This window comes from Myotis myotis, unplaced genomic scaffold, assembly GCF_014108235.1.
Source record: "Myotis myotis isolate mMyoMyo1 unplaced genomic scaffold, mMyoMyo1.p scaffold_m19_p_3, whole genome shotgun sequence".
NCBI lineage: Eukaryota > Metazoa > Chordata > Mammalia > Chiroptera > Vespertilionidae > Myotis > Myotis myotis.
In genome coordinates this window covers 108023907-108039351 of record NW_023416335.1, presented here as the reverse complement: position 1 = coordinate 108039351, position 15445 = coordinate 108023907, and the positions used below count along the sequence as shown (strand labels likewise).

At 39.7% G+C, this 15445-nt stretch overlaps 1 protein-coding gene across 3 annotated transcripts in view; it reads right to left on the bottom strand.

Moving 5' to 3' along the window:
- The window catches only part of MICU2 (mitochondrial calcium uptake 2), a 124659-nt gene that overhangs the window by 45614 nt on the left and 63600 nt on the right, over nucleotides 1-15445 (bottom strand). For 2 of the 3 annotated variants that reach the window (XM_036298630.1, XM_036298629.1), the window contains exons 3-6: nucleotides 13693-13724; nucleotides 13524-13599; nucleotides 6035-6082; nucleotides 2615-2697 (exon numbers count right to left, since the gene is read on the bottom strand). In XM_036298630.1, the coding sequence (XP_036154523.1) occupies nucleotides 2615-2697; nucleotides 6035-6082; nucleotides 13524-13599; nucleotides 13693-13724 (239 nt within the window). The remainder of the gene's footprint in view (nucleotides 1-2614; nucleotides 2698-6034; nucleotides 6083-13523; nucleotides 13600-13692; nucleotides 13725-15445) is intronic. The other variant, XM_036298631.1, reaches the window with a different exon arrangement.

Genomic DNA, 15445 nt, shown 5'->3' with positions numbered 1-15445 from the left:
ATAAATGGTGTTGGGAAAATTGGACAGATACAAGCAAAAAAATGAAACTAGACCACCAACTTACAGCACACACAAAAATAAACTCAAAATGGATAAAGGACTTCAATGTAAGATGGGAAACCATAAAAATGCTAGAGGAATCCAAAGGCAACAAAATCTCAGACATATGCCAAAGCAATTTCTTCACTGATACTGCTCCTAGGGCAATGGAAACTAAAGAGAAAATAAACAAATGGGACTACATCAAAATAAAAAGCTTCTGCACAGCAAAAGAAACCATCAACAAAACAACAAGAAAGCCCACTGCATGGGAGAACATATTTGCCAATGGTATTTCTAATAAGGGTTTAATCTCCAACATATAGGGAACTCATACAACTTAACAAAAGGAAGATAAACAATCCAATCAAAAAATGGGCAACGGACCTAAATAGACACTTTTCAAAAGAGGACATTCAGAAATCCAAGAGACATATGAAAACATGCTCAAAGTCACTAATCATCCGAGAGATGCAAATCAAAACAACAATGAGGTACCATCTCACACCTGTCAGACTGGCTATCATCAACAAATCAACAAACGACAAGTGCTGGAGAGGATGCAGAGAAAAAGGAACCCTCCTGCACTGCTGGTGGGAATGCAGACTGGTGCAGCCACTATGGAAGACAGTATGGAGTTTCCTCAAAACGTTAAAAATGTAACTCCCATTTGACCCAGTGATCCCACTTCTAGGAATATATCCCAAGAAACCAGAAACACCAATCAGAAAGGATATATGCATCCCTATGTTCATAGAAGCATAATTTACCACAGCTAAGATTTGGAAACAGCCTAAGTGCCCATCAGCAGATGAATGGATTAGAAAACTGAGGTACATCTACACGATAGAATACTATGCTGCTCTAAAAAGGAAGAAACTCTTACCATTTGCAATAGCATGGATGGAACTGGAGAGCATTATGCTAAGTGAAATAAGCCAGTCAATGAAAGAAAAATACCACATGATCTCACTCATTTATGGATAATAAAGACCATTATAAACTGATGAACAAAAATAGATACAGAAGCAGGGCATCATCGAACAGACTGTCAAACTACAGCAGGAAGGCCGGGGAGGGTTTGTGGGTCGGGGGGTGGGGTAAGAGATCAATCAAAGGACTTGTATGCATGCATGTGGGCATAACCAGTGGACACAAGACACTGGGGGGTAGAGGAAGCCGGGGGACGGTCAAGGGAGGGGGCGGGAAGGAGACATATGTAATACTCTTTGTAATACTTTAAGCAATAAAACAAAATTGAAAAAAGAAAAAGAAAAAATGACGGAAAACTTCACTAACCTGGTGAAGGAACTAGGCATACCAGTCCAGGAAGCACAGAGAGTCCTAAACAAGAATAACCCAATGATGCCCACACCCAGACACCTCACAATTAAAATGCCAAACGTTAAAAACAAATTCTTAGCATCAAGAATAAAGCAGTTACCTATAAGGGTGCTCCCGTAAGTTGTCAGTTGATTTATCAATATAAATTTTGCAGGCTAGAAGGGATTGGCATGAAATATCCCAATGGAAAGATAGAATCCAATGGAAAGGACCCAATGGAAAGATAGAACCAAGAGTATTTTATGCAGCAAGGCCATTGTTTAGAATCTAAGAACAGATAAGCTTCCCAGACAAGAAAAAGCTAAAGGAGTGCAGCACCACCAAACCAGTATTACAAGGAATGTTAAAGGGTCTTCTTTAAGAAGAAGAAAAAAAAGATAAAAAAGAATAAAAAGGCAATAAACATATCTATCAACAATTACTTTAATTGCAAAATAAAATAAATGCTCTAATCAAAAGACATAATGGAGCCTAATGGATAACCACACAAGACCCTTACATATGCTGTGTGCAAGAGACTCATTTTAGATCAAAAGACGTACACAGACTGAAACTGAAGAGATGAACAAAGATATTTTATGAAAATGGAAAAAAAGATGGAGTAGCAATACTTACACCAGACAAAAGAGACTTTATTTTTTATTTTTAATATATTTTTATTGATTTCTGAAAGTAAGGGAGAGGGAGAGATAGAAACATCAATGATGAGAGAGAATCACTGACCGGCTGCCTCCCGCATGCCTCACACTGGGGATTGAGTCTGCAACGCGGGCATGTGCCCTGACCGAGAATCAAACCATGACCTCCTGGTTCATAGGCCGATGCTCAACCACTGACCCACACTGGTCGGGCCCATTTCTCCCTATTTTTTATGAAGACCTAAATTTTTGTTTTTTGTATCTCTTTCTTTAGGTGGAGGTTTAAGAATAATTTTTAACAGACCCACAAAGCCCTTTATATTATATTATCATTTGCTGAAATCATAAAAATAAAATCTAAAAAACATAGATGCTTCAGCTCATTTGTTTCTGGAATCTTATGCTTTGTTGCTTGCCTATTTCCTCAAGGTTGTAATACAGAAAATTTACTATTTTTAATACATAAATGATTTCCTGACATCTGATATATAAGCAGTGAATATAATTTTAATTTTTATGAAAATGGTAAAATTATCATCACACAACTATCCAGGTGCTTTATGATACACCAAAAATAACTAGAATCTACTTACCTTAAAAAATTCCTTTTTCTCAACCATCTCATTACCATCTGCATCCAGCATTTTGAAAGCAACATGAAACCCGGTATGGGGTTCTGCAATCAAGTGAAAAATGAGTATTTAAATGTTGATGAATTGTAAATTACGTGCAAAAATCTAATAGATCTTTGAATTTGAAATCAGCCACCAGAAGCTACATGTGTAAGGGCTTAAACAGAGAAAAAAATGATCTCTTCTTATGATAATGATTTTCAAAGGCTGATACATGTCCATGGGTGTGCTGTTCTGCTATTAAGTGTGCTGCCTTCAAAGAAAAAATAATTTGAGAACTTTGTATCTTTAGCTTTCCTATACTCTTATAGGACCATGGCTATTTTCATATTGATTTTTACCTTTTATTTTCCTCTCAGAGTAGGGTTTTTAAAAAACTATTCTGAAACAATTTTAGACTTACAGCAATGTAAAGATGGCATGGTGAGTTCCCAATACCAGGTGTACCAGTTAATAATGCGGATTTTTGTAATCAAAGAAAACACGGTAATTTCAAGAGAAACATCAAAAGTGCTTTATTCAAAGTAATGTCCATTGCTAGCTACACATTTCCCCCATCTTTCAGGTAATTTGTGGATACCGTCCCAATAGAACTTTTCTTGTTTTGAGACAAACCATTCAGAGACCCAATTTTCCACTTCTTCGTATGTTTTGAAGTGCTGCTCAGAAAGCGCGTGTGCCATCGATCAGAACAAGTGGTAATCTGAAGGAGCAAGATCTGGTGAATACGACAGGTGGGTTAATACTTCCCAAGCAAGATCTTTTAGCGTGTCTTTAACTGGTTTTGAAGTGTGTGATGGTGCATCATCATGAAGCAAAATTACTTTGCCGTGTCTTCTGGCCCATTCTGGCCATTTCACTATCAAAGTGTGGTTCAAATTGATTATTTGTTGTCAGTAGTGATCAGTATTAACAGGTTCACCTGGTTTCAGAAGCTCATAATACACCACATCTTCCTGATCCCACTAAAAGCAGAGCATTGTCACTGTCTTCTTTCCGAAGCGATTTGGCCTTGCAGTCGATGTTGATGGTTGACCTGGGATCAACCCATGATTTTGTGCGTTTGGGATTCTCAAAATAAATCCACTTTTCATCACCAGTCACAATTCGATGCAAAAAAGACTTTCTTTTGTGCCGCTGAAGCAACATTTTACTGATGACTTTTCGGTTTTCCATTTGCCTTTCGTTCAGTTGATGTGGGACTCATTTTCCTTCCTTTTAAATCTTTCCCATTGCTTATAAACGATCAGAAATGGTTTGCTGAGCAACGTTTAATGTTTTTGCAAGTTGGTTTTTTGTTGTTGTTGTTTTTTGTTTTTGTTTTTAAATTTTTTAAAAATATATTTTATTGAGTTTTTACAGAGAGGAAAGGAGAGAGAGAGTTAGAAACATCGATGAGAGAGAAACATCGACCAGCTGCCTCCTGCACACTCCCCACTGGGGATGTGCCCGCAACCAAGGTACATGCCCTTGACCGGAATCGAACCTGGGACCCTTCAGTCTGCAAGCCAACGCTGTATCCACTGAGCCAAACCAGTTTCAGCTGCAAGTTGTTTTTGAGTTTGACACGCATCTTCATCCAATAATGCTTGTAACTGTTGGTCTTCAAACTTTTTTGGTTGATCTGGATGTTCTTTGACTTTCACATCGAAATCATCACTTTTAAAGCGTTTAAACCAGCGTTCACAAGTATCTTGAGATAGAGCATGTTCACCATAAGCTTCCCGAAGTATACGATAACTTTCAGCAGCACTTTTCTTCAAAATAAATGAATTAAAATTTCCCGCAAATGCTTTTTCTTTTAGCACGAAATTTGACATTTTTAAGCGTAAAAATATCTATGATGTTAACACCTTCAGCAAATTTGACATAAGAAGTTTTGAAGCTTGCTGTCAATACAACAAAAAATAGCATACATATCAAATCGCACATATATCAACATATGTGTAATTCCATCTATTGAAAAAAATCCGCATTATTAACTGGTACACCTAGTATACCCTTCATCCAACTTCCTCTCATGTCAACATCTTATATAACCACAGTACCTTTATGAAAACTAAGAAATTAATACTGGTATAGCATTTTTTGTTGTTGTTAATCCTCAACTGAGGATATTTTTCCATTGATTTTTTTTTTAGAGAGTGGAAGGGATGGGGAGAGACAGAGAGAAAGAAACATCGATGTGAGATAGACAAATCAATTGGTTGCCTCCTGCACACACCCCGGCCAGAGCTGGGGATCAAACCTGAAAACCGTGTATGTGCCCTTCACTGGGACTCAAACCCTCGACCCTTTGGTGCATGGGTGAATGCTCTAGCCACTGAGATACACTGGCCAGGGCTCAATACTATATATATATTTAATTGATTTCAGAGAGGGAGAGGGAGGGAGAGTGAGAAACATCGATGATGAGAGAATCACTGATCAGCTGCCTCTGCACAGCCCCTACTGGGGATCAAGCCCGCAACCTGGGCATATGCCCTGACAGGAAATCAAACCCTGACCTCCTTGTTCATAGGATGATGCTCAACCACTGAGCCATACTGGCCAGGCACAATAATCTATATTTATAAAAGGCTAAGTGACCGTCTGACTGTCCAGTAGGTATGATGTGCACTGACCACCAGGGGGCAGACACTCAACACAGGAGCTATTGAGCTGCGGTGACTTCTCAGCGGCGGTTCTCAGGTGACACACCCCAGAACCAGAGAGGAGGGAGCCCGATTCCTTGTGGGGCCACGCGATTTCACCTTTGGCTGTGGGTTATGTTGTTGCTGGGGCACTGTTGGTCCTGAATCTGGTTTACTGCACACTTGCATTTGCATTCCACACCCTGTATGACAGCAACTTTGCTAGTGCCCTCTCGTACTCCTGGACCACTTGGGGGATGTCGGAGAGCTGGTTTCGGCCTGATCTTTGCAGGCCAGGCCGAGGGACCCCACCTGCTAGAGGGACCCCTCTCACTCTGCAGACACCCTTTGAGCTGCAGCGGGGGGGACCGTGGAAGGTTGGCTCTAAGGCGTGTCCGGGCCATCTTGCCCAGTCCCGCCCTGCTGGCCACCTTCTAATTAATATCCTTTCAATGTGAATGAATCTATGCCAGGCCACTAGTATTTTTAATAATAAAATATAAATACTGCTCTGGCCAGGTAGCTCAGTTAGTTAGAACGTCATTCCAATAGGCCAAGGCATATACAAGAATCCACCAATTAATGTATAAATAAGTGCAACAACAAACTAATGTTTCTCTCTCTCTCTCTCTCTCCCAATAAATAAAAAATTAAAAAAAAAAACACATAAACACTAAACTTCCAAAACTCTGCTCATAAATAATAGAGAAGTCCGCATAATTGTTGAGGAAAAAAATGTGATACTTACTAGTGAGGATTGTAAGCAAGAAAAGATACTCAGTATATGAAATTAACCCTGAAAGAGATTAAAATAAAAACGTCAGAAAGTAAGTTTTAGATGGTTTAGAAGTAATCATATATATACTACATGGAAACTTCACCTAATTAAAAACACATTTTCACTTTAAATTACCTCTTTGGTACAGTGGGAAACTTTTATAATAGAGTTCAGTACATTACTAATACTTAAAAAGATACTAGGTTTTATCAGATTACTCTTACTAGTAAGGAGGTGGAATGAATGCTGGCTGGGAAATACAAGTATCAATTAGAGGTTGTTTTTTTAAAAAATATTTTTTATTGACTTCAGAGAGCAAGGGAGAGGGAGAGAGAGAAATATCAATGATGACACGAGAATCATTGATCAGTGGCCTCCTGCATGTCCCCCCCCGCCCTGGAGATCTAACTGTGACCTCCTGGTTCATAGGTAGATGCTCAACCACTGAGTCACACCTGGCCAGACCATTAGAGGTTTTATTTGCATGGCACTCTATTTAGTTTCTGCTCATCTTTAACTGTTCATAACATCTCAAGTAAGCAAATTTACAAATTCAGTAGAATAACAGAGATTTGGATATACAAATTATTTAAAACTGTGTTATTTAAAATGAAACGGTGAAATCCCTGCGGCATATTGATTTTCCTCTGGGCAACCACTCCTTTCCCACTCTCCAACATGCAGTTGGAATGGGATAGCCCATGATTTCCCCTTTGGAGGCAGAGGCTGATTGGTGCGGTCACAGTACTTTGTAGAGCTGGCGCTGGGATGGCATATAGCTGACCCAAGCTCATAAGTAGGATGCATTTGTCTGGCTGCAGTTTACTCAGGGATGAGCTGTGACTTGCACTGGGCCAAGCAGAGAGGGATTTCTGCAGAGAAGGCTGGATCATTCACTTCATCTTTCCCCTTGGATTTTGATGATGTGAAATTTGTTTCACGTAGGATGTGAGGTCATGGAGAGAGCCATAGATCAGTGTTTAGGGCTGAGAATGGAGCCAGTCTGTAACTGGCAGGCCTGAAGGATATGAACACTGGTGATGCCTGAGCACTGGATTAAACCAGGCGACAAAATAAACTTTCTTTTCGGCTTGAGTAAATGGTGTTGGCTTTTTTTTTTTTTTTTTAAATCCTCACCCAAGAATAGTTTTCTGTTTATTTTTAGAGAGAGTGGAAGGGAGAAAGGAGGGGGAGAGAGAGATAAACATCATGTGAGAGACACATCGATTGGTTGCCTCCCGGATGCGCCTGACCCAGGCCAGGGATTGAGTCTGCAACCAAGGTACGTATCCTTGACCAGCAATCGAATCTGAGACCCTTCAGTAAGAGGACTGAGGCTCTAACCACTAAGTAAAACTGACTAGGGCAATGGTGTCAAGTTTTATGTGCTTGCCAGGAAAAGAATTAGAATAAATATAGAAGCAATATCTTATAAATCATAGCTTTTTAATAAGATAAAAAGAATTTCCCTCTGGATCATGAGCTTGGCATAACAAAAAACTTTATCATGGGAAACTTCAGTCATATAAAAGTAGGGAGAATATGATGAATAATTATATATATCAGCTTCAGTAATATTAGCTCATGGCAAGTCTTGTTTTATTTATACCTCTCAATCCCTTTCTCTCACTGTCTACTGGATTAATTTGAAACAAAACCCATATAGCATATTATTTCATAGTAGAAAATTCAGACTATATCTCTAAAAGAACTGTTCCCCTCCCAAATATATTTATCACACATAAAAATTTATCAATAATTCCTTAATATCATCAAATTAAAATCAGTGTTACAAACATCCCTGCTTCAGAATTTTTTTTTAAGTGTGCTCAAATCAGGATTCAAATGAAGTTCTTGCATTGCAGTTGATGGACAGATCTCAAGTCACTTACTTTTTTTGTAAAATACAGTAAAACCTCGATATAACAGACTAATTTGGGCGAGGGGGTGCCTGTTAAAGCCGAAAGTCTGTTATATAATAAAGTAGGTTTTCCAAATGCGTATGTTAAAAAGACAAGTTAGTTTACCTGTTTTTACTTATGTAGAAATGTTTGTGTAATTAAAATTAAGTATGTGTGAAAAGTTTAATTTCACAGGCAAGTTTTCTATATGTATTACTATAATTTAAAGTTTATACTGAGTAGGCCTAGTAAATGTGTGCACTCACCAGTCACCGAGAGTAAACAAATGCAAAACCTTGGCATATGGGGGACCACTCTAACCAACTGAGCTACCTGACCAGGGGCAACAATTACATTCCTTTTTAAGGTGCAATAATATTCCACTGTATGGATGCACCAGTTTGTTTAGCTATCATCTGTTTCCACCTTTTAGCTACTGTGACTACAAACACTCGTGTACTAATATCTGTTTGAGTCTCCGGTTTTAATTCTTTTGGTATTTTCCCAGAAGTGGAATTGCTGGATCAAATGGTCATTTCATGTTTAATTTTTTGAGGAACCTCTATACTGTTTACACAGTGGCTGCACCATTTTAAACCCCCACCAGCAATGTTCAAGGATTACAATTTCTCCACATCCTGGCCAACATTTATTTTCATTTTTTTTTCTTGATAATAATGGGTGTGAAGTGGCATCTCATTGTGGTTTATTTGCATTTCCCTAGTGATTAGTCATGCTGAGCATACTTTCATGTGCGAATTAACCATCTGTATATCTTCTTACAAGAAATATCTATTTCACTTTGCCCACTTCTAAATTGTTTTTTTTTTGTTAATCCTCACTTGAGGATATTTTTTCCATTGATTTTTTTTTTTTTTTCCAGAGAGAGTGGAAGGGAGGGAGGAAGAGAGAAACATTGATGTGAAAGAGAAAAATCGACTGGTTAGTTCCCACACATGCCCTGACTGGGGTCAGGGATTGAACCTGCAAGGCAGGTATGTGCCCTTGATTGGGAATTGAACTTCAGTGTACAGGCTTTCACTCTAACCACTGAGCACACCATCCTGGGCTAAATTGTTTTTTTTGTTTTGTTTTTTTTTAATTGTTGAGTTGTAGTTCTTTTCTAAAAAAAAATTTAAGTATGTTTTTATTGATTTCAGAGAGAAGAAGGGAGAAGAAGACAGAGATAGAAACATCGATGTGAGAGAAATGTCAATCAGTTGCCTCCTGCATGCCCCCTACTGGGGTACTGGGGATCGAGCCTGCAAACGGGCATGTGCCCTGACCAGGAATCCAACCGGGGACCTCCTCAACCAACTAAGTCACACCGGCTGGGTTATAGGAGTTCTTTACATATCCTGAATATTAGCCCCCTATATATAATTTGTAAATATTTTCTTCCATCCAGTCGGTTGCCTTTTTACTCTCTTGATAGTGTACCTTTTTTTGTTGTTGTTAATCCACAACTGAGGATATTTTTTCCATTGATTTTTAGAGTGGAAAGGAGGTAGGAAGGAAAGGAGGGAGGGACGGAGGGAGGGAGGAAGAGAGAGAGAGAGAGAGAGAGAGACAGACAGACAGACAGACAGACATATCGATTGGTTGCCTCCTGATCGTGCCTGGGGATCAAACCTGCAACCCAGGTAACATGCCCTTGTGCGGAAATTGAACCCACAACCTACCTGTCAGTGTGTGGACTGATGCTTTAACAATGAAGCCACACCAGCCCAAGAGATAGTGTACTTTGATTCACAAAAGTTTTTAATTTTTCTTTGTTCCTTGTGTCTTAAATATCTTATAATCTATAGGTTCTCCCTTGTCGTTTTCCCCCCTTTCAACTAATCTGTTGAAGAAGCATGGTCCTTTGTCCTGTAAAGTTTATTACAGTTTAGAAAATTTTTATGACTGCATCTTCGTCATTTCATGCTCCTCTATCTTCTACAATTTCTACAGACTGGTAGCTAGTTAGATCCAGAGCTGTGTTTAGATGCAAGTTTGATTTCTAGCAAGAATTCTTAATAGATGGTGTTGTATACATCAGGAGGCTGAAATGCAAATGTTTATAGAAAACGCTGCCCTGACTGGTTTGGCTCAGTGGATAGAGCGTCGGCCTGTGGACTGAAAGGTCCCAGGTTCAATTCTGGTCAAGGGCATGTACCTTGGTTGCGGGCACATCCTCAGTAGGTGTGCAGTAGGCGGCTGATCGATGTTTCTCTCTCATCGATGTTTCTAACTCTCTATTCCTCTCCCTTCCTCTCTGTAAAAAATCAATAAAATATATTAAAAAAAAAAAGAAAATGCTAAATACCATTAAGAGATACTGAGAGTAAGATTTATAGGACTTTAGAAAACTGTGAAATCATTTCCTAAGTTTGGATGATCAGAAGTGCAATTCTAAAAATGGTCTTTGAAGGACGGGTGAAAATTTTAATTAAACAGTTGTGATATAAATGGGAAAGCCATACAAGACAGGTCTGAAATGCTTATGTAGAAGAAGCAATGGGAAGTAAAGCTACCATGGTAGCATGAGGAATACAGGCTTGAAGTGGGGATGGCAGAGGAGGAAGATCACATTATAATGGCTCCCAATCATGTAATGCAGAAATGCAATGCAACAATGTGGGGCCAGTTGTTCAGAGCAAGGCAGGTAAAGATTTTGCATCCAGGTACTATAATTCAGTGTTTTGGTTGTAACTTCAGGTATGTATTTTAAATGACTTACATTATTACTTTATACCGCTGACTTTTCTGTTTTTATTTTGAAGCAGGTGTACTTCTCTTCAACAAAAAAGCCTATACAGTAAGTCTTCATATATTTTTTCTTTTTTTCCTTTTTTTGTTGTTGTTAATCCTCACCAGAGGATATTTTTCCATTGAATTTTAGGGAGAGTGGAAGAGAGAGGGATAGACAGAGAGAAACATTGACTGGTTGCCTCCTAAGGGAGCCCTTACCAGGGCCCAGGCTGGGGAGAAGCCTGCAACCAAGGTATGTGCCCTTGACCGGAATGGAACCCAGGATCCTTTGGTCCACAGGCCAATGGTTTTTTTTTTTTTTTTAAAGAAATTTTTTGTTTTTAAATATATTTTATTGATTTCTTACAGAAAGAAAGAGAGAGAGAGAGAGAGAGAGAGAGAGAGAGAGAGAGAGAGTTAGAAACATCGATGAGAGGGAAACATGGATCAGCTGCCTCCTGCACACCCCCCACTGGGGATGTGCGCAACCCAGGTAAATGCCCTTGACCAGAATCGAACCTGGGACCTTTCAGTCCGCAGGCCGATGCTCTATCCACTGAGCCAAACCGGTTTTGGCCACAGGCCAATGCTTTATCCACTGAGCCAAACTGGCTAGGGCCAGATATTTTTTTCTTTAAAATATTCAGTGTTCATATGAAGGCATTCTTAGTTGAAGTATTTCATCCCGTGGCAGCCTCACACACAAAAAAAGTGAATAGTTTTTTTCTAAATTTCAAAGGAATATGGCAATGTGAAGAAATGGCCAAACTGCTAGACTGCACTGGTGGGCTTGGTGCCAAAAGGAGACCTCATGTTTCTTTTCTCTAGACATAAGTCCATGTCTTTTCCACAGGGGAGCTGTTTGAAAAAGAAAATTCCAGTTTTTCTTTGAAATGCTGACGTAAATAAAAAGCTTGAATGAAGAGTTGAAACAGTGTAGAAATAGCACCCTACCCTCTCAAGATAAATTATAGACAAAGATATTTGTAACAATAGCATTCTAGGCATTTGCCCCCTGAAAACGCTTTTTAAAATTTATGGACACTTCAGAATATTAATAGGAGAAACAATTTAATACATATTTGCCACATCTAATTGCAAAATAAACTCTGTTAAATGGCAATATTTTAAAACTGCATGTGAAATAGGGAAGTATTTAAAATAATTTATATTTTAAAAATTGTTAAAAAGTCCTTAGAGGCAACTAGAAGAGATGATTAAATTTTGTTACTATGCTTCTCTGGAAATATTTAAAAATTGGAATCATTATAAAATATGGATTGCCACTGAATGCAATTTTGAGAATCCTGTTCCCCAAAGAGAAATTACCACATCATAAGAATATATTTATATCTTACACTATGTGATATAATTTATATTCAGTATATCTTTGAGAATGGTATTATACTGAGAATTCTGCTTAGGTTTAAAAAATACATAATAACTGTGACTTATAATTTCCTTTTTTATAATGCATGGTAGATAAAATTATTTTTTTTATTTCAAGAATATACTACCTTTTGCTAGTTATAAGATAGTGAAAACTTTTATAGTTCTTTTATATGGATTCTCTTTGCGGCCTTCTCTTGTTACTTTAGATCAGGGGTAGGAAATATCTGCACACAGGCAGTATAAAGCCCGAGGAATCATTTAGTCTGGCCCTGCCAAGGCATTAGGGGTGAGTTAATTAAATGTTTGACCAAATATAACAGGCTAATTTTTAAACTATTTATTTTGTATGGCCTGAGAATGTTATAAATATCCAAATGGCCCTTGGCAGAAAAAAGGTTCCCACCCATGCTTTAGATATTCTGCCCTGCTCCTCCTTTCTAGGCTTTAATAAAAATCGCTTGAGGCCCTGGCTGGTTTGGCTTAGTGGATGGAACGTCGGCCTGCGGACTGAGGGGTCCCGGGTTCGGTTCTGGTCAAGGGCATGTGCCTAGGTTGTGGACTCGGTCCTCAGTGGGAGGTGTGCAGAAGGCAGCTGATCAATGATTCCCTCTCATCACTGATGTTTCTGTTTCTCTCTTCCTCTCCCTTCCTCTCTGAAATCAATAAAAATATATTTTAAAAAATCGCTTGAATAATTTATCTGTGACTGTTCAGAGTATGATAAAGTTACTTACTACCTAATGAGTATTTTATTACAATTTACAAACACCTATTAACCTGTGTAACATAAGCGTCTGTAGACGCAAGCGGTGGACCTTCCCCACACACCACACGCGTCGATAAAAAAAAATGTTTTTCCTAAGTGGCAGCCCTGACCAACTTTAAAATAATTTTTCATGAGAATTTTCAGCTGAAAATATTGAAGAACACTCAAACTGTATATTTTTATAATATTCATTGCAAACTGATTTTTTAAATTAAATTCAAAATATCGTGGTGTGTTGGGGATGGTTTCCGTTTTGGACACGTGGTAGTTAACTGGTTAAATAACATGGTATGTGTTATAACATTCTCTTTGTAGGTTCTCTACTGTATAGTCTCTAACACATAGCCACAAGCCTCATACCATAATTCCTTAGTAATGCTTTGGTTGATAAAAATATATAAGTAGTGCCTGCTGGTGTGGCTCAGTGCTTGAGCGTTGACCCATGAACCAAGAGGTCACAGTTTGATTCTCAGTTTGATTACAGGTCAGGGCACATGAGCAGGTTTTAGGCCAGTCCCCAGTGGGGGGTATGCAGGAAGCAGCAGATGAATGATTCTCTCATCACTGATATTTCTATCTCTCTCCCTCTCCCTTCTTCTCTCTGAAATCAATAAAAACATTTTAAAACGAACACATAAGCAGAAAGTTAACAACAAATCAAAATTACCTTTATCGCCAAGGTCTCTAAAAAAGGTTGATCCACAATGAGTTGTTTGGATTGCTGCCAGTACATCTTCAATATCCTTTGAATATACACATAGTAAAATCTTTTAACTTATAAAAGTTCATTTCCTATCATAAGAAAGAAAGAACCCCTCCCTACACACACTGCTTACCTTTTTTGTCAGCCTCTTGACTAAAGTTTTACCTATAGCAAAGAAGAAACATTACTTAGTAACAATATTCCTTGGAAAACTCAATTTCCATTAAGAAAAAAATAATTTAAAAGACAAAACAACTATTTATTAAAAAAATAAGAGTTGACAATTTTAGCTAAAATCTTTAAATGAAAGTTATGAGCCAGAGAATTCTAAGTCTAAATACAAAGACACTGTAGGTTCTTTGTAAGACCTGTTTTCAATTTCACTCACCCCATCTCAAAAACATGAATTATAATCGGCAGATAATATCCTATTATTTTCTGGTGTACATCACAGTGATTTGATACTTACTAGTATATACATTACAAAGTGATCACTACAATAAGTCTAGTTACCATCTGCCACTATACAGTTATTAAAATACTAGAGGCCCGGTGCATGAAATTCGTGCATGGCGGCGGGGGGGGGGGGTGTCCCCTCAGTCCAGCCTGCACCCTCTCCAATCCAGGACCCCTTGGGGGATGTCCGACTGATGGTTTAGGCTGTCTGACTGATGGTTTAGGATGTCCCTGATCTCGGGGATTGGGCCTGAACCGGCAGTCGGACATCCCTCTCACAATCCTGGACCGCTGGCTCCTAATTGCTCACCTGCCTGCCTGCCTGCCTGGTTGCCCCTAACAGTGCCCCCCCCCCCCACCACGCTGGCCTGATAGCCCCTCACTGCCTCTGCGTGCCAGCCTGGTCACCCCAACTACCCCCTCCCTGCTGGCCTGGTCGCTCCTAAAACCTGCTCATGTGCCCTGACCTGTAATCAAACTGAGAATCAAACTGTGACCTCTTGGTTCATGGGTCAACGCTCAGGCCCCCATTGGCCTGATCGCCCCCACTTGCCCCCTCCCTGCTGGCCTGGTTGCTCCTGTCCCCCCCACCAGCCTGGTCACCCCTCACTGCCCCCCCTGCTGGCCTGGTTGCTCCTAACTGCCCCTCCCACCGGCCTGGTCACCCCTCACTGCCCCCCCGCCAGCCTAATTGCCCCCAACTTCCCCCCTGCCGGCCTGGTCACCCCCAACTGCACCCCCCCCCCGCCAACCTGGTCGCCCCTAACTGTACCCCCCCCACCAGCCTGGTTGCCCCTCACGCCCCCCCATCCCCCCGCCAGCCTGGTGGCCCCATGCAGCCTGCTGTTCAGTTGTTTGGTCATCTCTCACTAATCCCCCTGCTGGCCTGGTTGTAGGCAGCCATCTTGTGAGGGTGTGAGGGTTAATTTGCATATTATCTTTTTATTATATAGGATTATTGACTATATTCTTTTTTTTATTTGTTAAGCCTCAACTGAGTATATTTTATCCACTGATTTTTAGAGAGAGTGAAAGGGAGGGAGGGGAAGCAAGAAAGAGAAAAAAACATCAATGAGAGAGACCCATTAATTGGTTACCTCCCATACACACCCCAACCAGGGCCAGGATGGAACCAGGGCCGGGATGGAACCTACAACCCAGGCACATGCCCTTGACCAGGAATCTAACCAAAGACCTTCAGGTTCTTGGGTTGATGCTATAACCACTAAGCCACATCAGCCAGGGCTTAACTATATTCTTTATGCTGTATTTTACATCCCCATTACCTCTTAATCCCATTTCAACTGCCCCTCAGCCACTCCCCCCTCTAGAAACCACTAATTTGTTTCCTGTATCTATGAATCTGTTTCTGTTTTGTTTTTTAGATTATTAATATAAGTGAGATCATCTGATATTTATCTTTATCTGCC